The sequence below is a fragment of the Mugil cephalus genome, chromosome 5 (assembly GCF_022458985.1).
Source record: "Mugil cephalus isolate CIBA_MC_2020 chromosome 5, CIBA_Mcephalus_1.1, whole genome shotgun sequence".
Classification (NCBI taxonomy): domain Eukaryota; kingdom Metazoa; phylum Chordata; class Actinopteri; order Mugiliformes; family Mugilidae; genus Mugil; species Mugil cephalus.
In genome coordinates this window covers 16438577-16463261 of record NC_061774.1, presented here as the reverse complement: position 1 = coordinate 16463261, position 24685 = coordinate 16438577, and the positions used below count along the sequence as shown (strand labels likewise).

The 24685-nt window shown below is 44.1% G+C and overlaps 1 protein-coding gene and 1 long non-coding RNA gene across 3 annotated transcripts; both read left to right on the top strand.

Moving 5' to 3' along the window:
- Nucleotides 1–445: 445 nt before the first annotated feature.
- Nucleotides 446–24685, top strand: neurl1b (neuralized E3 ubiquitin protein ligase 1B). 2 transcript variants are annotated; one of them, XM_047585712.1, is made up of 6 exons: nt 446–679; nt 18321–18565; nt 18649–18982; nt 20536–21276; nt 22251–22376; nt 22995–24685. In XM_047585712.1, exons 1-6 carry the CDS (start codon nt 589–591, stop codon nt 23240–23242), a joined length of 1785 nt encoding a protein of 594 aa, XP_047441668.1. In that variant the 5' UTR covers nt 446–588; the 3' UTR covers nt 23243–24685. The 2 variants fall into 2 exon arrangements, with proteins under 2 accessions (XP_047441668.1, XP_047441669.1); XM_047585713.1 differs by lacking the exon at nt 446–679 and adding an exon at nt 13484–13762.
- On the top strand, nt 4327–9240 carry LOC125008448. Its single transcript, XR_007112893.1, has 2 exons — nt 4327–4602; nt 5560–9240. It is a non-coding gene; the product is annotated as an uncharacterized LOC125008448 (long non-coding RNA).

Genomic DNA, 24685 nt, shown 5'->3' with positions numbered 1-24685 from the left:
AGTGCTTTTCCAACTGTCACGTGCCAACTGTAGAATATCACATTAAAGTATCTGTCTATTTCAAACAACATGTCACGTAAATATGCTACAATAGGCTAATAATGAACTTGTCCCGTGAACATTTTGCTTTATACGCCTTCTTTTGTCCTTATTTGAATGTGTTAAAAACAAATAAAGGTAACCCTACTCCACACAACAGACCGTCTGTTCGCAGTCACCTCTCAAGGACGGGATCATTACAGTTGACCCCCCCCCCTTTTTTTTTTTTTTTAGAAAACTTTCCAGTGTCATTAACGGTCCGTGGTGTTCACTGCCGCGCGCGCGCACGCGCGAGCACACACACCTTTCCCACGTGCCAACGTCCTTCCCCTGGATTTTATTGGACAAAATAGAGCGATAACAACAGCCACGTGCTCGTGTTTACACATCTTCAAATTTCAGGCGGGATTTGTTTGTTGCAAAACAGTTTCAAAAAGCCAGACGCGCACTATAAGAGAGTGTAAGCTGCTACTAGAAGGGACAACTACCAGAGCACACACTCGTTTTTCTGCTTTATTTTAAATCGCGAGGTTTTCAACAGACGACACCATGGGAAGTAACCACTCTTCAAACAGACTCCCTGCTTTGTGCAGGTTGCCTCTTCCACACAAAGACAAGAAACTTAAAAGCAGCACAAAGGGTAAGACAAATTATATTAATGTCACCCCTCCCACTCTCTCTGTAACTTGAAAGTGTGTAATTTCACTTAAGGCTGTTAATTATTTATAAATAACAAAGAAATGGTTAATTATTCAAAGGCTGCATTTGGCTGCTGTACGATCTACCTGGCCTAAGTAACTGCATAAAATTGAATGTCATATATTATGTACAACCTCACAGAAAAAATATAATAATTTACATCAATATTTACACTTCAGCGTTCCAATCGTGTTTATTGTCACTTCCGCAATATGTTTGTAAAAAGATACAGTGGCGACAATTCAAATTCAGATTCAAAACAACTTTATTAATCCCTTAATGGGAAACACTGCTGTAATACTCCTGTAGTCCCACTATGCTACATGGACACAACTATTTACTTACTATAACTGCAACTACTCAACTGCTCCACTGCTCTGTCTTCTACACTCCCACATGTTACCACACAGAAGTGTTTCTCAACTGGTGAGTCGCGACCCAAAAGTGTGTTGCAGGGCTGTTTTCAATGGGTCCCGGGACGAATTCCCAGTGCAAAAAAAAAAAAAAAAAAAAAAAAAAAAAAGATAAGAAAACGTTCAAAAATGTCATCGATTCACACTCCGTAACAGTAGGTGGCAGTAGGTGGCCGGGGACATCCGCCATTTCACACCATAGAAGAAGATTCACAAAGTTTGTTGACATATTATTAATTTAGAACGGTGAAACGCAGGTAAGACACAAATTATCTGAGAATGTGTGTGTTTTGTGCATTGACGTGCTAATGTAATCAGAAGGAAAGTTAATTTTGTATCATTAAATCCTTTTGAATTGCATTTTTCCCCAGTGCAGTGTTGGCTATCATAGATTCGGTAAGTCAGGATTCTCAGCTAAAGCTACACAATTGGAGTTTTTTATTTATTTATTTATTTATTTATTTATTTATTTATTTATTTATATTTCTCAACAGTTGCACTTTTTTCTTCTGTGTAGTTTGCATGAAAACACCAAATGAGTCTGTTTAAAATGTCTGTTAGTGAAATGTTCTGATTGTCATGTTAGCCTTATGAATAATGATTGGGTAAGTGACTGAATAGTTTTAATAGGACATTAGTATATATTCAATAGATGGGTAAAGCTACATATTTTGAGTATTTTGAAACTACTTCTCAGTATTTGGACTTTTTTGTTTCGTGTTTGTGCATGAAATCACTGTTGAGTCTATTCAAAAAGGCTGAAATTACTGTAGTGAGTTTTGGTTTTAATTAAAATGCAGCTGATTGAGTGTAAAAATGTTCAAACTACACAATCTTTTCATACAATAAACTTGAGAAGTTGAAAATGTTCTTTGATTTGGGTCGCGGTGTGTCGTTAAGGAGTGATGGTGGGTCCTGAAGCCAGACCAGTTCAGAACCACTGCGATAGACCGAAAGGAAAACATGTTTTTGCCTATTAAAGATTTAAATTTAGTTGCGTTTATTGTGATCAAGTGGTAAGCATTATCTCTAACTATTTTAAAAAATAATATGTGTTATTTACTGCCGCTGTCAGACCGTGCAGCTGTTGAGAGCCATGTTCTTTCTCAATTCCTCGTTCACTGTCTGAGCCGTTTTGCCACATCTTAACTGAATTAAACTGCGCTGCTATTTATTGTTTTAGACAGACAGGAAATGCCTGTCGCTCATACGTCGCTTTATCAAACCCCATGTGGCTGAGAGAGGTTCACAGAGGCTGTGTCATAACTTTCTCAGACCCCTGATGAGAAAAATGGTTTGGAGAATAGTCAAGGAAGCCACCGGTCAAGAACCAGCGTAATCTAGAAGCAAAGGAAACTAAACAGTGGGTATGTTTTTTAAACTCCTGGAAGTTCCCTCACGATCTGCCTCTTCCCTTTTTTCCTTCATTTATTTAGACCTTTTAACATTTACCTTGTGGTGTTTGTTTGTCACTCATTCCCCTCTTTTCTGTAACCTTAAACCACTTACTCTGTTCTTTAGAAGAGCTTGGTTTTAAGACAGTGTGAACACTTTAACAGAAGGGCCCAAACTCTTATACTAACCCTAACAATAAGGTTTTATGTTTAAAACCCAGCACATTTAATGTCATGAGATACATAATGCCCCCTCAAGGAAAAGAGCCCTTTCAGACCCTGTACTACTCAAGGGCACTTTAACCACACAAGTTTAACAATCTCTCTTTGGCCTTGTAACTCTGTTAAGGCTGTATAAAATTAACACATACTAATAATGGACACTAGGTGGCGCCACTTCATCACATTGATATGCCACATTGACGGTCGTTAGAGGGCTCAGACTTGGCCAGTGAAAGAATGAGTTCACCGGGTGGCTGTAGCTAAACTAAGTGACATCTCCCATCATGTTCCTTCCCCGTGTTAGGTCACTGCACAAGACAGTAAACACTGTTCCTGTTGAGACATTCATAGTCTAAATGTAAACTCCCTTTCAGTGTTTACTCTGCGCTTGGATGGAAGTAGTTGCTTATGTCTTGTTGCTTCAAGCAACAGGTGTGGTTGTGTATTGTACCGTTTGAAGGCTGGGCAGCGGAGAAGAGCCTCTTTTTGAGGAGTAATGGAACCTATTATGTGTTTGGGCTCTGCGTTGTTTAAAATCATTAAAGTCATGATGTCAGCAGAAGATCCCAGACCAGGAGCCAGACTGAGCGTTTTGAAGAAAGTGGAAAATTACATCTGTTGCTTTGTCTCATGTTGCATGCTGCATGTTGCAGAGATCGCCTGTAATGGACATCTGGAGTGAAAGAAGGCTGTCTCCTGTGTGTGTTAATTTGACCTTGGTTATTTCTCTCACATGTGACAAAGCTCCTGGGGGCCTGAGTGAGAAACAGAGAAAATTAGTCCCACTGTCATTCATCACTGATATTTAGTGCATGTATATATATCATCTATTAATAATCTTTATAGATGAGGTGTTTGTATTATTTAGGAATCTTAATTTATTATTATATCTGTTGGTCTTCCTCTAGTTTACCCCGACGCAGTTCTGAATACAGCTTACAAGAAAACCACACTCCATCTTCCATTAGCCGTTCAGAGTCTCTCATGTGATCCAGCCTGGTCTGTTTCCTGATAAAATGCTGGCAGCCTAGCCAGGATCCCCCTTATCGCAATCTCCGCTTCCTCCTCTGAAGTTCCAATTCAATAATGTCTCTCCCCTGTTTTGCTCCCTGTCTTGTCTCCCCGTTTCCAAACAGGGGTTTGAGAGGGTTTGGGTGTCGGAGCCGGATGCTCCCCCCCCCCCCCCATAATAATAATAATAAAAACTGGGCCCAACACATGGAAGCACCTGAAAATTCTATTATACAGACTAAAGAACAATTGCTAATTACAGGCTGCTTTTAAACGAGAGCCACTTTTACTGCGCAGTAACTGGTGGGGAACAATAAAAATGGCTATTATTCTGGAGCTCTGTCTTAGTGTCGATTCAGAGAGAAGGAGAAGCAGTAGTAGAAGTAGCAGCGGCGCTAAGAAACATGCCAGATTCCTGCATCTGTATTGCTTCTTGTTGTTACTAATCCGCTGGGATATAAGATATACGTCAGGAAAGGAAGTTCTCGTATTTACAAGTTCCCGAAATAGCCCCGTCACCCACCACTCTCAGTATATCAGTGTCCCGTCTGAAGCAGGGGCCCCGCAGAAGTTTCCCACACGTGTCACAGGCCGATGTCATGACAAGAGAGCGAGGGAGAGAGGAAGAGGGCCGGGATCTGGGAATGAGGGGAAGATTAGCTCTGAGGAGCGGGAATGAGAATAATGAGTGAGGACAAACCCCTGTTAGAAGCAGAGAAGACAAAGACCTCAGATGATGATTGACCCGATGGCAGCGCAGGGACGCGGAGAACAGGAAAAGGGGCACAGATGGACGGAAGCACTCAGCGGTATAAGTGTTAAAGGTGAAACGAGTGTCTGTGAAACTGACCCCGATGTTTCCCTGCTTCGAGTGAAACGGTTATGTAATGGGTGTTTATGGCACCTATGACTTTGTCCCTGATCTCATTGATAAAGGGGAGCGAATTTCAAAAATGCAACCCCACTCCATGTCACCGGACCTAGCTGTTTACCTGTTTGAATATATAAGCTGCATAGTGTACATTGTAGCAGAAGGCCCTGGACATGAGATCATCTGACAGAGGCTCATGTCCTCCCATGGCGGTTCTCTTTGATGTCTGATAAGCAGTCTGTCCGTGAAGTGGGCCCGCAGACAGCAGATAGTGTCTAATCCAACACATTCCAGGTTCGCCAGATTTTGACGGCGCTGGAATTAACAGTTGAATTCGAACATCACGTACTGGCCGCGGATTAAAGGAAAACGTCAAATAAAGTGCGCACAATAATCCAAACTTTGTGATGAAATCCTCTAATCCACAAGTTATGAGTAGTTAATGTGTTGTGTACATCAAGATTTCATCTGGTTCTTCAAATATTTTTATTCAAACGCACAAGTTTACTTTGACTAAATCAGAGCAGCGCTGTGTGATTTGGCTCTCCGGTTTATAAACCTCATCAATCATCCGTCTCATCTTGCAATTAGAAGAGAAACCAAAAGAAAAATCCCGACTAATTCTCAAACACAGATAGAAATAATAGAGTTGCGATGTTTATTTTTGGTGTTGGATTTCGGCTGGGTCAATGAAACAAGTTGATCTGAATCATCGGGAGTCAGCGCCTGGCAGCGTCGCCGGTGATCCGTCTTCCCGGTTCAGTTGCAGTCACTAGTGTTGCAAATCTGTCAAGAAGAAGTAGAAGAGCTGCTTTAAGCCGTTTGTTTTTCTTATGCTGTGTCTGGAGATGTAATGATAAGCTGGGAACACAGTTAAGCATCTGTCCTCTGTCTTCTCGTTTCCTGACAGCGCTCTGTGTTCTAAGAGCATCTTTGCGTCAGTGACAACGATAGCTGACGGATCGAGCCTCTGACTGGAACCACTGCAATGGAGATTTTCTTCCATTTGTCTGTCTCGCTCTCGCACTGTCAGAATGTGTGATGTGATCAGTGATCCCGACTTGATACCTCTGGTAGCAGGCGAGGCGAGAGCCTGCGTGTGCTCGGTGAAGGGCATCCATCCAGAACGGAGCGGTGGCCAGCTGAGGAGTCCCTGCACGCCTCGGCTTCAAGCTGCTCCATGGGAACTGGGGGGGATGGATGGCAGCTGTTTCCCTGGAGACCTGGATTAACAGGGACCTGCTCTCTAATTACCTCACACCCACCTAAGTCGAGAGCAAGGCAGAGAGCGCGCCTCACCTCGAGACCCTTAACGCAGAAACAAAGAATATCTATTTGGCCGCGTTTTCTTGGAAGGAAGATGCGTAGAGGCAAGAGTGCAACGGCCGAGGACATGGAACCTGGAAAGGAAGCAACACAGGCCTGTGGGATACAATGCTGGCATAGAGCTGAGATGACAGGTAAAAACATTGCTGCAACTCCTTCCTGCACTGAATGTGTAAGTGACATTAATTAAACTTCCCCGCTCGAGCAAAAGGACATGATCGCTGGAATGTTTCATGAAGTGAGGCAACCCTGTTTGCCTTCATTAAAGCCAAAGCACAGAGAGCTGCAGGCCGTTAAATCGCCCTTGACACCAGAAAGAACAGCGCGTTATTACTGGACCTCCTAGTACGGTGCGGCCGGTGGCTTGCGTGTCTTTCGTGACGGTTGACACGAGTGACTCATGCATCCTAGAGCCCCAGAAAGAGAGGCTCGACTTATACGTCTCCCAGAGTGTCAATTATACGTCCTTCATCGTGCGCAGACCAGTGGAGAACAAAAACCGCTTTGTGCCCCAGTTTTAGTTCGCTGCAGACTGTTTTTTATCATGTTTTTTTGGAGGTGAGCCATCGCCGGAGACTGTGATGATATCATGAAAATAATGGGCATCTATCATCGGCTACAAAGTGAAACCAATGGCAGCGTTTCTTACTTTGATAACTTCTGAAGCTCAGGCGCCAATAAATTCTGCGGCAACAAAGAAGAAACTTCCATGACCTCTGAGCAGTAGAATTTGTCTGTTTTTTCTGCCTTCTATGGGAAATTTGGAGCTGAACATCCTGCACGTCCCTCCTAATCCCAAGAGAGAGGAGCAGAGAAGGGGCAACTGGTAGAAAAACACTGGACAGGAATGCCACAGTTACAGGGAGGTTACCCTATACGGCTTAGGTCTGTCATACTCTGTGGCTGCCACTACAACTGGGGGAGGAATGAAAGGAGACTAGCGTTTGAGGGGAATATGCTATTATGTAATACAGTACCTGGGGCTCTCTGCTATCCCTATATGCCCTTTTCCCCTTGGACCGTGACACAAAACGGGCATGCGCTAGTGGAGAGTGTATAATACGACAGCTACTGGCTGTTGTTCTCCAACTTCGTGGAAACACTGTAAATCAGAAAGTTTGTCATATGCTTGTTGTCGTCTTTCTAGCTTGCACAGTTTTCACGCAGGGTAATAATAGCAGAAGAATTTTGTGTCATAACCTCTTAGCCTTCGCTGGGTCATTGAGCCCTGTGCAGTCACCACCACAGGCAGCCGCGTGTAAAGCTTCCGTTGCCGCTAGCAACAGGCCGGAAATATTCAGATCTGGTAATATTTAATTTAGGAAAACTACCAAATGAGGCCTTACAGTATGTCTCATTTATATTTTTCCCATGGTGTAATTTAAATTTTATAGAGGAAATACTATTTCATACTAAAATAACATTTCACCCATCCGCTTCACAGTTTAGAGGCTGAAAACTCACATCCACTTTTCAGGAACATTAACTCCAATAATTTGCAGGCTAAACTTCAGGGAGGAATTATACTGCGTGATCAACACACAAAACAGCAGCGACATAAAGAAATTGATTAAAAAAGGTTGTAGCAGAAAAGCCCTAAAGCGTTACGCCCCGAAAAACCCCGCTCGTATTTCTCTAATGAGATTTTGGATTCTTTTCTCCTGAATATTTGAGAGTGAAGCAATTAAGAGGTTAGAATTTGGGAGCCTGAAGGAGAATTCTGCCGAGCCTTAAATTGCTTGGGAAGTCATTTTGTTTTGAACTGTGTCATAAATTCTAATGATGTTAATGGGCTTAATTGGAATTTTCTTAACCATAGGTTTGTTGTTTAATATATGCCACAAGAATTCACTGCTTCCCCCCCCCCGTTCCGCACGCCTGATGGGATTCATGTGAATATGGCACAAGACTTTTTTACAACTGCGGTGCAGCAGTGAAAGGCTGTGGGTCAGCAGCATCCATTCTGCCTTCATAATATTATCCCGTAAAAACACGTATGTGCTGTTATACACACACACAACATAAACCTCCCCCTATATATACACGCGCCTCACTTTATTTAGCGTCACATACCGCTGGTCTTCACCGGGTTCACTTTTATTTTTACCCATTGAGTGATTAAAAATATATGGCCTCACCCTGTAAATTTTAATGCTCGGCCAACGTGTCTATTTCTGAAATGTGCGCGGCGGTACTGCCGTGAGCGAGCCTGCTGCTGTTTGTGTGGAGTCATGTTAAAGATGACATAGACCTTGACATAGGCACCGATAAACCTTCATCTCCACTTTGATTTGTCCTTAGACAGCTCTAGGAATTTTCCACTACACCAAGCACGCTCTTGTCAAGTCACCACTTTGAAATATGAAAGCAATTCCAGCGTAGAACCTTTTTTTTTTTTTTGTGTCCACATAAAACAATAGACAATTTGCACATGTCATGGATTATTATGCATTAGGGGAATACCTTCATGTCAAGCAGTACTTTGCATCTGAAGACGCTATGCTAAAGTCTGCTAGAAGAAGCTGGCCTGTGTTGTTCTGGGTCAAGAGTATTTCCTGCATCTCCTTCGGTGGTGCATCCGCTCCTCATCCCAGAGAACACCGAGACAATAGAACAGATGGAGGAAGAGCACTGTCCGTGCATCTGGTTAAATGCATTCAAAGGCCATTTTTAGCACGTCTCCCACTGACATAGAGGCCTAAAACAACATTTAAGTGGAGCCGTGCCACCGTTTCATGTTAACAGGAGCAGAAATTGAAAATTGTTGTTCTTTTCAGCGAGGTGCTGGGCTGACGTTTCGACAGTTAAGAGGTCTTTAAAATGCAAAATGCCAGCAGCAAAGGAAAAAAAACAAAAAAAAAAACATGCGAACCCCACACTGCTTCCTTTATTGGAGTTAACAGGGGTCGTTTAATGTCAGGGTCTGGCACGTTATGTAATGTCATGATTTAGGCTCCTTCAATGGAAACTGTATCTGGAAATTCTGTCGAACAGTCAATATCTCTGTCCGTGAACATTGTTAACGCTACGACCGTGTTCCCTGTTCACTTCCACCTGTGGATGTTTGTTATGTGTAGTTAGTTTTTTGTTGTCATTTATGTAATAAAGTCATAAATGACAAACAGAAAAAAGGGTTTATGAATGCCATATTCTTGCATGTTATGATTTGGACCAACCTAAACAGTTTTATGTTATGTTTTATGACTTAAAATGTTGGTGTATAAACCATGAGACCTATATTGAAGTCAGTAAATAGTCATAAAAGCGATTTGGGTAAAGTCATCCATGACATGTGATGAACACTGCAGCCAGTCTGACAGCAAGAACAATAAGCGCTGAATTATTATCCCGAGATTATTTGGGAAAACAGGACAAATTCTGTGAAGATGATCAGACTTTTTTGTGATCTCCATGTTTTGTTTATGCTGTGTGTTTGTAGAGTTTCTCTGCTTCAAATGAAATGAAAGTCCCTCTTTACTTTCATCAGTCGATGCTGCTATTAAAGCAATTATCACCATGACAACAGGGGATTCTTCTTTCACAGATACAACTGTGAGTTTACGGTTTAAGTTTTCAACCAAAACCACTGTTGCACGCTACAGTGCAACATTATGACAAGATAATGTGAACTTATTTAAGATGCGTGGAGATGCACTGAGGTAAAAAAAACGATCAAATTCTATCCTGCGTTGTTGACATAAAGTGATGAATCGCATTTTAATCCCTTGTATTAACATGGCTTTATCAAATTGTTTTTTGGAAACCGCTCAAATCCCCTATTGGTGCTTTCATAAAAACTTAATTATGGAGAGAACATTAAAAGCACACAGATTCTCAACTGACGGCATTACTGTGCGGTGTTCATACCAGCGGCAGTGCTTTGTTTTCCCAATTTACACCACTTGCCAGTGATTCACTGTAGTGGTGTTTCTAATTTACTGAAATCTGAAATTGCAGAAGTGAAACCAAGCATGCATACGTTTTGTCTGCCTGAGACTACCACAGCATTCGCTCTTATGATCTGAGGATTTTGCAAATTAGAACAATCTGCGAGGGCACCGAGCACATGGCAGGAACTCCCCCTGCAATGGCTCCAATTAAAGGCGAATGCTGCGCTGCCGCTTTGATTAAGAAACCTTTTTCAACTTAGCATGTTTCATCATCTACGTGAGAGACTTGATATCATACGCAGCTTTGGCAGCGGTTGAACTCCCGAAAAGCAGGTGCTTGACTCCAGTGGGCCTGTTAAGAGTCGACCTAATGAAAAGACAGGGGCGCTTATAGAAAACACGTGCGAATTCACTGTAGTAGAAAACGCCGCACTAGCGAAAAGAGGTGACCAGAAAAACATTGTTGTATGAATGTGGCTCATTGTGCTGGCCCATGTGTGTTTGATGGAGATGGTTGTGTTCACGTTGAAGGTGGGTATGACTCACTTCATCCATTAGATCAGTGGCTGAGGTTTGGATAGCAGCCCTGCCCTGATACTGAGACCACCGCATACAAACCTTCCCAAACAGCCATCTGCTCAGCATTTCAACGCTGCCTTTGAATCTTTAAAGGGAATTGAAATACTGCAAATGTAACACTTTGGTGTCCAAGGACCAGTCACTGCGCTGCCGTGGGCCAAGTTTCCTTGAGCAAACGAGGCATGTCTGCCCTCCCTCTCTGGAAATAACTTTATTCGCAGTAGGGGCCCTCGAGAGATCGCTGCATCACAGATGCTTGAGATGTTCATTACGGTTAATTTTAGAGCGCGCGCTTATTGTTTGCTCCCCAAGAAAAGAAAAGAAAAAAAACATGCAGTTCCTTACATTATTCAATGTCCTTCACCTAGTTTTGTTGGTTTTTGCCACAACTCTGGATCAAACTGCCTCTCGCTCAGTAATTACACCAAACTACCAAAATCTGTGCCAATTCGCATGACACATATAAAGTAATTTCTAAATTCACGTCGTAAACGGTTGGCCAAACTAACAATGGAGGGGTGGACGGCACCAGCTGTTCACTAACTAAGACCCAGTTTCAAATTAGCAAGTTGCCATTTAAGTTGCACCAGCCAAACAGAAAGCATTTGACTTCAGCTGAAGCATCACATTTCAGTGAAAGATCCATCATAGCATTTAACTTCAGCTGACAAACGTTTCCCGCTGAGGGCGAATGTGCCATCCCTTTGCATTCAGCACTATTTGTTGTGTCTTTTCTCTTGCAGCTGGCAAATTGCTCCGCGGATCGCCCCGAGTATTCTCCAGAAGTAGAAAATAAGACGTAAATATTAAGTTACATCTAGGAAAGTTTGTGTGGCGCAAACCACCTTAACTTGTTACGTATGAACGACTTACACCTTCCAGCCGGTGCAATCTGCTCCCGGTCTCTGCGCATGTGGGAGTTATTAAACCTTACATAGCTCTGTATATCTATTTGCAGTATCTATCTATCTCTGAATGGTTTGGTACTTATGTGCAAAACAAAAAAATGGAGAAGTAATCTCAAAGAAGTGATTGAACTGATTTGAAGATTGATATCACTTTCAAGTCTTTGTGGTAAAAAACCCTCTGCCAACAGCCGAATAGCTTAGAACAAAGACTGGAAACGGGGGGAAACAGGTAGCCTGTCCAAAAGTAACATATACCCCTCTCAGCACCTCTACAGCGGATTAATTAAAATGTTTTATTCTCAATTCAACAGTCTTTTCATCATCACCAGGTTGCCAATCACTGCTAAAAAAAGAAGTCTGTCTTATGTGACAGTGTTATCGTTCAGGTTTGGTATAGAAACAAACAAAAAAACAAAAAAAAAAAGATTTAAGGGAGGGTAAAACTTTGAGTGGAAATAGTTGAGGCTAGCAAAGCTTTATTGCCATGGTTATGATAATTAGCACAGAAGTAACACTGTTAAACTGGAAAAATATACAGAGGTCTCGAAATCTGGTGCTGCAGGTCGTATAATGTCACCTCGCTCCCTCCTTTGCCCTCGTCGTAATTACTACAGGCCGCGGAGTACTTTGTGACTTAAACATGAACATATGCTTCATGGTACATGTTGTCGTGTTCGCCGTCGGTCGTTCTCGAAGGGTAGGCTGAATATTTCCAAAAATAACTCCTTTTCACTTCTCTGCAGCGTCGAAATTTTCTGCAGACGTCCGGCGGTGTCTTAAACGACTGCGCTGAAAATGAACCTGAAAAGTGCAGTTTGTTGCCTTTGGATGGAAATCAACTCGGCAGTCATTACGCCTTCATTAGCACCCCGTGGCCTGCACTCACGCTGTACGGCAAGCATCAGGGGAAGCGGCACTTGTTACTGCAGCTCTGCTGTGTTTACAGGGAAGGCTTGATTGCAGACCTCATCGCAGCCTCATATTCACTTCCTGTGTTAATCCCCTTTGCTGTAGCTGCTCTTTCTTTCTGAGACAAGGGCTAGGGCGTGGGGGGGAATTTCACTTCTGCCTCGCTTCACCCCAAACACCATTCACCCAAGGCTCGTATAAGGAGCCAACATATCCTGCTAAAACAAACAGCATTGAGGAGGTAGAAACAAATGCTTTTGTCTTTGAGTTATATTTAGTTCCAGCCTGCCTTCACCCAAACAACATCTCCCGCAAGTGCCCTCGGACCGAATCGGATCATATATGAACACGCTGACAGCGCACGTCAAACCCGCGTGCCCCGGGCGACCGAGCCCTGCCTTGTGCTTTCTAATTTGTCAGTACGCTGACATCAAGGAGGAATCGGTTGCACGCGCGAGCGCTCCCGTGCATTTCTCCAACAGCAGGTTTTGTTCGCAGTGTTTGACACGCAGCTGCTGCAGCACCTCAGGCTCCTCTAATTCTCCTCTCTCGGAGACACGCCGCCCCAGCCCTCCGCTCTCTGACTCTCCACTGATGGTCTCACTCCTACAAACCCTGCAGGCCATGGCTCCTCTGAGAGCGGCGTGGTCCAGAAGACAGGAAACAGCTTGAGAGAAGACTAGCAGTCAAGGCTGTGGGAGGGCAGCGGATGGGGTGGGTGGGTGGGTGGGGGGGAGAAAAAGGGGATTTCCTCATATGGCGCTTGGACTTTTATCAAAAGTGCGGGGTCCTTATCTGTTTGTCCAATATACGAGCGCGCCATTAACACAGAGTCGGCCACCTTCCCGCAATCCTTCCTACGATTCGGGATCCGTGATTTACAAATGGGCGGAACAATAGCCTCATCTCTTAAATCTACTCATGTGTAATGGCTATTTTAGGATCCCTTCAGCTGTCCAAGATCTGTCATTTCATTAACGTCAAAGTTTGCATCGTCCTGCCTACACCATCTCCCATATGCAGATGTCTTTCCCTTCCTTTAGATTAGGCACCACCTTCGCACCATTCGCCTTATAGGCTACACACCGGCCAGGCTTCATCATACACAAGCGTTGAGTGAATTGCCCAATTAATTATTTACAGGCTCTGTGATGCTTCTGAAGGGGAGGGGGGTGGGGGGTCTCCGCTTACTGTGTCTTTAAAGTCGTGCAGAGGGGAGCCCATACTAAAGAAAGGAGGGGGCTGCTGTGCGCCAGTTGGAGGTGTCCGCCTGTCGCAGCGGCTTGGGGTTGACATTAAGAGGAGCGTGTCAATGCTTCAGCGAGGAAGTGCGGCGCATTTTGAAGGCACGGGCACTCAAACCGAGGCTGTTCCAGCGAGGCGCCCATCAGACCGAGGTTACACGGATGGCCAGAGAAACACTGCAATCGGAATTAAGTTGTCAGCCGGTGCGAGGAATTTCTGGATATAATGGGGAACACAACACCTAAGCCTCTGATAGGTGAGAATATTTGTTAATAATTCACGAGGATTTACATGTACACGCGAAAAAAATCGCGTGTGTGCGCGCGCGCGCGTGTGTGAAGCAGCTCGATATGCAGAGATACACATGACTTGTCCTACTTGTGTTCGCTCTGCTCAGAGGCGCGTTTCTCATCACGGGGGAGCTGAGCGTGATTCCCAGGGAGCGAGTCCAAGCGAGCGCTCCGGCAGCCGCGTTTTTTTTTTCTTTTTCTGGAAATTCACTTATTATTATTATTATTATTATTATTATTATTACTATTATTATTATCATCCATCGTATGCGGGATTCAAGTCAGAGATGCAGTGATGTTGACGATCACCATGATGCGAGCGAAAAGCCATCATCATAAAAAGTCATGCTTAAAATAAAAAAAAAAAAAAAAGAAGAAGAAGCTTTTATTTGCTGTCCGCAATCTGACCCCCTATAAACGGATCAGTTGGACCTGTGAGATATTCTGATTTAATCACTGAAACAATGGGTGCGTTTGTTCGTTTCTTGCATCCCTGATTTCACCAGTGTCCGGATTAGTTGAAGTTGTGGTGTGCAACCACCACACTGATTTGTCTTTATTTGCTGCTTTCTTCTTGACTGTTTGTGTGCGCATATATAGTACTTATTACCATTTGTGAATCGTTTTTTTTTTGTTTTGTATTTTTTTTTGTTTGTTTGTTTTATTGGTTCATGTGCTACAACATTGCTTAATTGGCACTTTTTAACATGAATTCCTACATCAGCAGTTGTTCCCACGAATGAATGATTCACCAGCAGGTCCAGAAAATAGGAAAAAAAGAAAAAGAAAAAAAAAACATCAGTAACCACAATCTTAAAATGCAGCATCATTATAAAACATAGGTCATGATGCATCTATGTTTCCTGGAATTGTTCTGCTGTTATTGAAACTATCAAATCTGTCTGATGTAAAGCACCATCTCAAGTGATTATCAGTGATTTATTCATTCACCCATTGTTTTTTTGGTTTTTGTTTTTTTGGTAAGCTCCGGTTTTTGAATAGAGCTGTTATTACGAGCTCCCAGAATATCAGAGCTGCTTTGTCAAGACACCTAGAGCACATTACTTGATAATCAGTTCCTCATATCACTTTGATTTAATGTCTGTCACACTCCCACGCCCCCAACAATCCCACTCACCAGTTAAATGATGTGGCTGCTGCCACCGGAGCAGCTGACGTAGAGTTTGGTCTGAGAACGTTTAGTCATAGAGGAGCAGCAGCAGCAGCGTGGGTCCTATTGCTTGCTCTGTATGGTTTCCATTAACGGGGAAATAATAGATCTCTTGGGTCTTTATTAGAGATGTGCATATAAAGCAGATTTTTATCTCCCACTTTACAGAGTTATTCGTCAGGTGTCCCCACCCCCCAGTGTTTCATATTCACAACTTCCAGAAATAATTATGTAACACAAACAACCCTTAATGTCCTTTAATTTGCACAAGGGCTTGTGTCTTGCTCGGTGAATTAGGTACAGCACAATGAACACACGCAGCCCAAGCGAGGAAAGAGATCTTCTTGAGGCCAGAGATAACCCTGACGAATGCTCATAATCCGTTTTACATTTCAAAAACCGTTCCTTGGCACAGCGCCGTGTCTTGTGCAGTCTTATGATTGTATTTATTCATCTTTTCCGTTCATTAGGAACAATACAGGGAGTCAACATTCCTGCTACCCAACTGTTTTCTCTCTCAAAGCAGCAGATTTCGTGTACGCCGGCAGATATATACCTACCCAATGTGAGACCTTGTGTGACGGCAGCAACCTTGAAGCATCCGCTAAGTTTACATCTAGTCCCGATCAGATGTCTTGTCACTTTTTCTCAATTCTCTATAAAAATGACCCCATTACAGGTCCCTGGTTCTTGTCAAAGACAGTTTGATGCCGTTGTCTTGTTTCGGTGGATCATCAAGAAACATTAACCTGCGCCTCGGTTTGGAGCCGTTTCCATTAACGACACTGACATAGCTCCTGTTTGTGTTGCTCAAGTTTATTCTGAATCCTAACAGACTTATTTAATCATCTAATATCTCTGCAGTAGCGCGATAAATCTTAAAATGTTAATCTCGACCTTTATATACATGTATTTTTTTTTAATTTAAGAAACTGGAGATGACCAGATGTGACATATAAAATCACCCCGGACAAATATAATATTTAAGGTCCCACGTATAGAGAACTGTTTTTTTTTTATGTAAACAAAGAAAACTATTAAAGTGCATTTTCATGCTGATAAAACTTTTGGAACAGCAATTTGAGCTCTCCATCGCTGACAGCTTTGCACCGTGTGCTTTTGAATAATGCAAGTTTTTACTAAACCAGCATTCAGAGTTGACAGCAAAGGAAGACTTCTATTGTTCAGGGTGACTTGTGTTGAACTCTGCATATGGCACTGAACACTTACTTTTCACTGTGACAGCGCGGTTAAGTGACCGTCATACTGATGGAACTGGAGGCGATGTAGTTAAACACAGTTAAAGTGCGCACAGGGAGGAGGTCAGGGTGGGTGGACGGGCATTTCTGTATACATTCCACATATTTATTTATCATTTAGCAATAAATATCCTCCATTGTAACTCAAGTCTTGACCCTTACTTAAACCTTTGTTGCTATTGTGCATAAAACTAATCGGAGACGAAAAAAAAAAAAGGCCTGCGCTCTATCACACTCTGAGAGAAGTGACAAATGACCTATATGTTTATTCAGGCTGGAGGACAGTGCTGCATTCTTGGTGCATTACCACTGCATGCAGACCTAAAATAAAAAAAAAGTACAAAGCCATTGACAGATATATGTATTGCCCCACTTGCATGCACACGCACGTGCACGCGTACGCTCGAAATGTTGACTCCCTCACATAAACAAGTACATAGCCTGCCTCTAAAGCAGCCGGGGAGGTGAAAAACTCCTCAAGGTTGCCTTTAAATTTGGAAGACTCTTTTCAAATAATCAAAGGTGTTTTTATTGCTGCCATCTTTTTAGACTTAGAAAAAGAAGCGACTTAAGTCTCAGATTTTCGTGAAGAACAAGAGCAGGTTTTGTTCCGCGACATCTTGGGATTTTCATAGAAAACAAGGTATTTATTAGACGTTCTGCCCTTTGACACAAGTGCATTGTTAATTTATGAGAGGCACCGACTATAGGTTTAAAATTGACCACGCTGGGAGCTGCCTCTCGCTGCATGACCTGTCGTGCTATGCCTTTCATCTAATAATGGCAAACAAGTGTCTATATCAAGCTTCACTGTACGTCCTCCGGGCTCCCAGCTATGCCGCTCTGTCTGCTACGTAGCCGAGCCTAGAAGGCATATAGGCTAAGCCACGTGTTTTTTCCTTCATTTACACAAAGTATATTTTACTCCAAAAGCCAAATTTGCAGAGTAGAAAGGAAGGGGGCGTCCGCACATCATTTGAGATGTTACAGATGTTCTTGCTGCTGCTTCATAGTTTAGAATATAATCAGTGATAATGTCTCATTTAGGAAATGTACTGTGGAACATTTCACTGAGTTATTGTCTTTACACTAGATCGTAGTGAATTTTAAACAAAAATGTAATCACTCCGTGGCCCTGAGCAGAGCAGAAACATGGCCTCCTTTTGAATTTCAGCCAATCCATACCATAAACACTCAACCCAAGCTTTAATTTTATTAAATATTAAAGCAGAGCTCTCCGGGCCTCATTCAAGCCAACGCACACTTTGTCTTTTTTGACTGCTGGGCCCATTAATTTGTTTCGCGATGCTCGGCGCTTTTACCAAGTAGGACATCGACTCCTGTGAAGATGTGATCAAAGATTAAGCCTTTTATTTGAGTGCTTTCTATAAGGGCTGGGCCCTGTGTGATTCATGCTCCGCTTTTGAAGATAACTGTGGAGGAATGAAAGGGGCTATTCAGGGTTTGTTTATGCTGTAGGCCAGGGGGGTGTGTAGCCCATAAAAAAAGCGGAAGACTTATTGCGTCTGTTGTCGACTTTCTGTTGATTTTATTGTTGTTTTTTTTTTTCCCTCCTGTGATAGCGCTAATATTAGGAACGGTCATGTCTGTGTTGGTTTTACCTTTTACCAAAAAAGTTTTTCCCCACTCATATATGCTCACGGGTTTTTATCTATATTTACCGTGTTTTATGTGGGAGATATAAATATCCCATATGGATGTGGTGGAAGACTGATTTGGGACAGTTTGCCTTTTTATACTGTAAATGTGGGTTACATGAGACTGTTTAATGTACCTTTCCAGAGGAGCGGAGAGGCTTCACAGTCGTTACGAGAAAAGGAAGTGTGTGAGAATCTGGGCTCCTTTTCGCCACTGGCCTCTGCCCTCTAAACCAGCTGCCACGGGCCACTTGCAAACGAGTTATTGTGCGCTGATATGTTTTCCAACAGCTGATGCCACAAACATTACAGTTTTGACCTTGTCTGAGTCGCACAAAAGCAGACCCCCTGTCCACATGCCGTGTTAGTCTCCAGCTTTAATCACCGATGGCTCTCTTTTCTCTCAACGTAACCCTGGTGCTTCTCCACCCCGCAGATGCGACTCTGCAACCCCGCCAAGTGGCCAACAGGCAGTACTACACCCTGCCCAACAATGGGGCAGGTGTCGAGAGGAGAACTTCTGCTCCTCCGGTCAGCGTCAGCGTGGAGTCGCCCCGCTTTCACCCGCACGCCAAAGGCAAGAACATCAGGCTGGACGGGCAGCTTCGCCGCGCCACGCGCAAGAACAGCTTCTGCAATGGAATCACGTTCAGCCATCGGCCCGTTCACCTCTACGAGAAGGTTTGTCTTCGTCGCTTCGCCTGTTTTGAAGCCTGGATGTGTGAGGAACCAAAGATGATTTATAACTGGTGTCTCTTATCTAGGTGCGCCTTCGCTTGACTGGTGTGCACACTGGCTGGAGCGGAGCTCTGCGCTTTGGCTTCACCAGCCTAGACCCTAGCGAGCTGCTTGCTGCTGACATCCCAAAGTACGCTTGTCCAGACCTGGTGACACGGCCCGGTTACTGGGCCAAAGCCCTGCCTGAGAGACTGGCCCTGAAGGACAATGTGTTGTCATTCTGGGCCGATCGCCATGGGAGGGTTTTCTACAGCATCAATGAAGGAGAGCCCATCCTCTTTCACTGTGGCCTCAGCATTGGCTGCCCACTCTGGGCCATCATTGATATTTATGGCATCACTCAGGAGGTTACGCTGCTTGGTAAGCATTTTATTATCTTGTTTGCATAATGAAATCACACATGTTTTGCCGTCACTGCTGCCAAGCAAGATACGCGGTACATAACTAAATTTCCGAAAGGGAAGAAATAAATACATCCGGTGACGTCATTTTTTTTTGACTGGAATACGCTTTGTCAGTCGGTGAGGTAATGTATTTTGAACACGGTTGTGTCCTCTGAAATATATTTCTATGCTATCAATAAGTCAAACCTTCTCTTCTTGGGAGTTCAGAAGCAGCTGTGTTACAAAGCCCTGCACCACCACTGGCCAATTCAGCAGGCTTAAGTTTCACAGCCTGGGGTGGCTCAGTGATTCAATGATCTGTGTGACAAGACTCATCTTGTTGAAAACCAGAACTTCGCCCTTTCAGATTGTCTGACATGACCTTAAGAGATACACAACCAGTGACACATCACCACGAACACTCCTAACCACTCTTCTTTTTCGCTCTCTTACTACCACTTTCCCGCGCTTTGTCACTTTCTCCCTTTACGCTGGCTTTATTTCCATCACCCTCTCCCCTGCGCTTCCCTCTCGTACTCACTGGGTGTGTTTATCTTCAGTCTGACAGGAGCTATGGCCTTGTTTGGTCAAGGCGGCAGATCCCAGGAGCTTTGGTGAGGGGCCAGTGCACTCAACTGCTCCGGCATCACTAGAAATAGTAATAAAGGAATGCGGCATAAGTCAAAGGAGGACTACTAGTGCCAGACTTGTTTATATCAGCCTCTGAAACATCACGAAATTCGGCCGTGCTGCGAATTCTGCGCGTGAGCCGTGGTTCGGAGGAAACGAAATAGGGACGTGAACAAACTGGCGAATGAAAAATAAACCCCCGGCCGACAATGCTTATTTGTACAGAAAAGGAAGGTTTACTTGAAGCCCCGACAAACATCACAACAAGAGCGACGTATGAAGGGCTATAACCACAGCAGCATAATCAAGCTCTCTTTGGAGTGTCAGTCAGCATGAATTACCCAGTACCTTGACAGCAAACATTTGTCGTGTACGGTGTTGTACCCAGCCGCCGTCAGTTACAGTGAGAAAAACTAATGACCAGCGCTACACAATAGTGGATATATAGTAAATGACATATGCAAAACAAAAATGCAGATGTGCAAATATTCAACCTCTCATTTTCCAATCAAATAAACCCTGATATAAGTGATATAATCCACTAGTTAACTGATAAATGTGTTAATTGACAGAAAACATATTTATGATTATTTATTTATTATTATGATCTGAGTCCTGTTTCTCACATTTCTTTTTCATTCACTTTTCGCTATCTCAGCCGTCTTTGAATTTCTTTGATTTGACTGCAGTAACACAGACGGGTCTCAGAGCTCATTGTATTCTTCAGGTATCAAGCTGTAGTCCTGCTAAGAAAACCCTGCGGAGAATAAAAGAAAAAAAAGGATCAGCAAGAACTGAAAAGAAAGAAATGACCCGAGCTTATTCGGGGCAGACAGAACTATGCCCAAGTCACGTACTTCTCTTAAAACGTGCTTTGTTTGTCCGCGTTTGCTCCCACAGACAGCACGTTTGCAGAGAGTGTGGGATCCAGCTGCTTGAGTGCGGCCCGTCTGAGTGCCTATCTGCCCCAGAGTAGCCACGACTCGGCCAATTACAGCAACAATCAGCTGGAAAACAACCAGGCCGCCGCTGCCAAGATGGCCACCCTCCAGCTCAATAACTACTCTCAGCTTATCCCCTGCTGCTCCTCCACCTCTTCCTCCTCCACGCCCTCCTCGTCCGCCTCCACCGGATTCAGCGTCCCCAGGGTGGCCCGCGGCCTGCCGTCCCCGCTGGACAACGACTTGCACTTTCACCCCGTCCGCGGCTCCGACGTCATACTCTCCGCGGACCGCTCGGCCGCCTGCATCCACTTCCTGGACAGCAGTCGGACGCTGGTGTTCAGCGACCGGCCGCTGCACGCGGGCGAGACTTTGTACGTGGAGGTGGGCCACCTGGGCCTGCCGTACTTCGGGGCGCTGTCGTTCGGTTTGACGTCCTGCGACCCGGCCGGCCTGCACGCCGGAGATCTGCCGGCGGACCCCGAGGTTCTCCTGGACCGCAAAGAGTACTGGGTGCTGCACCGGGGCTTCCCCACGCTCGGCTCCGGAGACGTGCTCAGCTTCAGCGTGCTGCCCGGCGGGGAGGTGCACCACGGGGTGAACGGAGTGGGGCGAGGCAGGCTGCTGTGCGTGGACTCCTCTCAGGTCCTGTGGGCCTTCTTCACCCTCCACGGGGCCGTCAACAGACTCAGGATACTCGGTAAGTGCGTTCAGAGCAGCGCGGAGGTGAGGGGAGGTGATTCGGGAACCAAAACAGGGCTTCAGTTTACTCGGCTTGCACGGCAACTCCTTAAGTTCCGAGAATTTAGTTTGTCTCATAATTGTAAAAAGATGAAACCATTCTTTCCCGAGGAGTATGTGAAAATGTGAAAAACCGGATGAGCGCATGAAGGATGCCCTTTTATCTGGGACGTTTAAAAGCCGTGGATTAAACTTTATAGGCCCCGTGTTATTTTTTCACACATGTTTCTGATTGGTCAACTCCAAAGACGATTCATCACCTCATTTGACAGACTCTGAAATAAGAATACACACAAAACAACTTTTTCATCCTGCCGGGCCAGATGCTGGCACATAAATGACGTATAACGCTAACACATCATATGAAGACACTTAGCGTTTGATTTCACACTGACTGAAAAGTTAATGGCTCCTGGCTGTAGCATGTGTTTTGGACAAAATACAAGTAGCATCAATCTTTATATTCATCCCTTTGCCACAAAGTAAAAAAGCATATTTCTCAAAATCTCGCTTTAATGCCGAAATGATAAATGTGTGTCCCAGGCAGCCCCCACAGTACTTTTTTCCCAGACTAAAGGAATGCGTTTAAGTTGCCCATGTCTGCATGAGCCTCTTCAGCTTTGAGCTGTGACCTATCTGTCCCAGTCCCAATGCTCCCACGTAAACTCCCATCAGCTCAGACCCCATTTCGCTTGTCTCTGATCCAAGAATATTCTCCCAAAACGGACGCGACGATAAGAACGCCGCTCTCTGAATCCAGTACGTAATCCGACTGGTTAGGGCTGGTCACTGGCCTGGATCGCTTTCAAACAACTCAAGGACTGCCCGTACTGAAATCAAAACCGCACAGTTAAATGTATGATTCCCAACATTAGAGGCAGATGAGGTCAATTATCTAGAGTTCAGTCCTGTTTGTTTGTCTTTGTAACACAGGAACGCTGCAGTCCAGTCCTCCCTCCACATCCCCCACCACTTCTCAGAGCAGCAGCCCAGATGACAGTGACTCAGACCTGGCGTTCAGCGTCAACAGATCCTCCTCTGCCTCTGAATCCTCTCTAGGTAAGTTGCCAAATGTTGACGCCACACGTAAAGGCACAGTGGTTATAGAAACCCCCGCGCAGTCTCTATAGTTTTCCAGTGGTTCAGAGGCACGCCGGGCAGTACGCTTCACGCTAGACTTGACAGGCGAAAAGAGAAAGATGTTTTGTCTCTCTTCTGGGGGGACAGCAGCAGATCTCCCTTTTTTTATATTACATTTTGGAAATAGTCCTACATGTCACAGCTGTAACACTTAGTAGAAAAATTGATGTTGTCAGGCAACAAAAACAAATCTGCTGCTAGTTAGCTTCTCGAATGTGAACGTTTGAGGCCTTTTTTTTTTGACATTCTAGTACGTTTGACGGTCATTCCCTAGCTACTGATATTGTGACGCTGATTCTAATAGATTTTTGATATGTAAACCAAACATTTAGTTGACCAGTGTCTAGTACATACCACTTTTGTATTTAGTAGTAATAATTTAGCAAATAACAAGGTGTCAGATTAAGATTTTAAAATGAAGGCCTTATAATTAACTAAATATATATATAAAAAAATCTTAATTTAGACCATTGGTTGTCTGTGTACATGCGCCCGTGTGCGCCTCATTTTTAAGCCGCTTTCTCCTCTTTCCTCCAGTGACTGCTCCCAGCTCCCCTCTCAGTCCCCCCACCTCGCCCTCCTTCTCCGCCCCAGAGCCGCCCTCTGCTGGCAAGAACGGAGAGTGCACCGTCTGCTTTGACCACGAGGTGGACACGGTCATCTACACCTGCGGACACATGTGTCTGTGCAACGACTGCGGCCTGAAGCTGAAGAGACAGATCAACGCGTGCTGCCCGATATGCAGGAGGCCCATCAAAGACGTGATCAAGACGTATCGGCCGTGACGGTCCGGAGGCTCAGACGGGCGAGGAGACTCCCGCCGACGGACAACCACCTGCTGCCACTTCTCAGGCTTTGCTGGATATGGATCCTGAACCCCCCAAATGGAGATTAGCCACGCCAGGACAATACTGTGCCTATAAGGTTTCCATTTCGTATGGATGAATCCTATCCGGAGACACGCTACGCTCTTCATATGCAGAACTGTGACAAAGGCTCCTCCCAGACTGCATACGTGAGCATCTGACTTTCGGCTAAGAAAGAACATATGGATCATGTGCTCTTGTTTTGTATTTCCCATGTCTTTTATCTCACATGTATTTGCTGAGCAGAAATAGCTGCTGTGACTATAGAGGGTATGCACTGACGTCACCGCCGCCCGGGGCCACGCCCCCCTGAGTGGCAAAAACATGGCGAAATGTATCAGTAAACACAGCGAGACCGGTGAAACATGCGGACAATTGGACTCGACAGTGATCCATACGAACTAGTATGGATTTGGAAAAGTGGATCAGTTAGTTTAAGTTAGTTTTAGGTAATTTCAATTATGATAAATGTAGCAAAATTGAAAAGAGCTTTACTGAGAAGTAATGTTGGACATATAACACTTAAAAGGATGACGAGGAGTGATCGCAAATATTCCGTTTATTGTTTTAATGTTATTTATTGTTGGAACTGAAATAGTTACTGTCGGCCGTAAATACACTAAGACAACAACATGGACAGACTTCTGACAGACCTCCAGAACGTAATTTAAGAAATAACTTAAGGTATGACAGCAAAAAAATACAGCATAAATTAATGTTACCTGACACTAAATGAGAACTACAACACCAGGTTTCAGTGTTTTCTTTGTAATACAGCGATCCATTTACTTCTCTTTTCTTTGCCAGATATCTGTAAAAATATATCTCTGACTGCTTTTCTAATCTGTTGTTACAATCGCACAACAGCTCTTCACCTTTTCTTTAAATTAATTTCACAATTTAGATGCCATCAAAGCCTATGATTCAAACTAACGCGACTAATCTCCATGTTGAATCTCACTTTTTGACACTCAGTGGCCGTAACCATGGAGACTTCGCTTGCTGTGACGTCACGTGCATACCCTCTGTACATCGTCCTAGATTTACGTGTGCTTCAGCAGAATATGCGGACCATCATCTATGACTCCTAGTGCCTTAGATTCGTGTCACATTATGAGTCCAGGTAATTATGCTAACGACCCTAGCCATATTTTCAATGTACAGTGCTGAAGGTTTGTGGTGGCGAAAGGCACAAGGACACAGAATTTATGCAATAAAAGTTGTAATCGTAAGTAGAGAGAAAGCTGTAGCAGTACGCGAGTGTTTTCAGTGGTGTGCTTTAAGAAACGCGTGATGGGAAAGTATAAGACGGAGAATCTGGTTTTGCACAATGAGACGTTAATAAAAGTGGATTAAGTGTGA

Excerpts from the sequence above, each read along its gene's own strand:
- neurl1b (XM_047585712.1), top strand. The coding sequence starts at position 589 with ATGGGAAGTAACCACTCTTCAAACAGACTCCCTGCTTTGTGCAGGTTG. Across the intron at positions 680-18,320 it reads ACTTAAAAGCAGCACAAAGG|ATGCGACTCTGCAACCCCGC; the intron begins GTAAGACAAATT and ends TCCACCCCGCAG. Across the intron at positions 21,277-22,250 it reads CAACAGACTCAGGATACTCG|GAACGCTGCAGTCCAGTCCT; the intron begins GTAAGTGCGTTC and ends TTTGTAACACAG.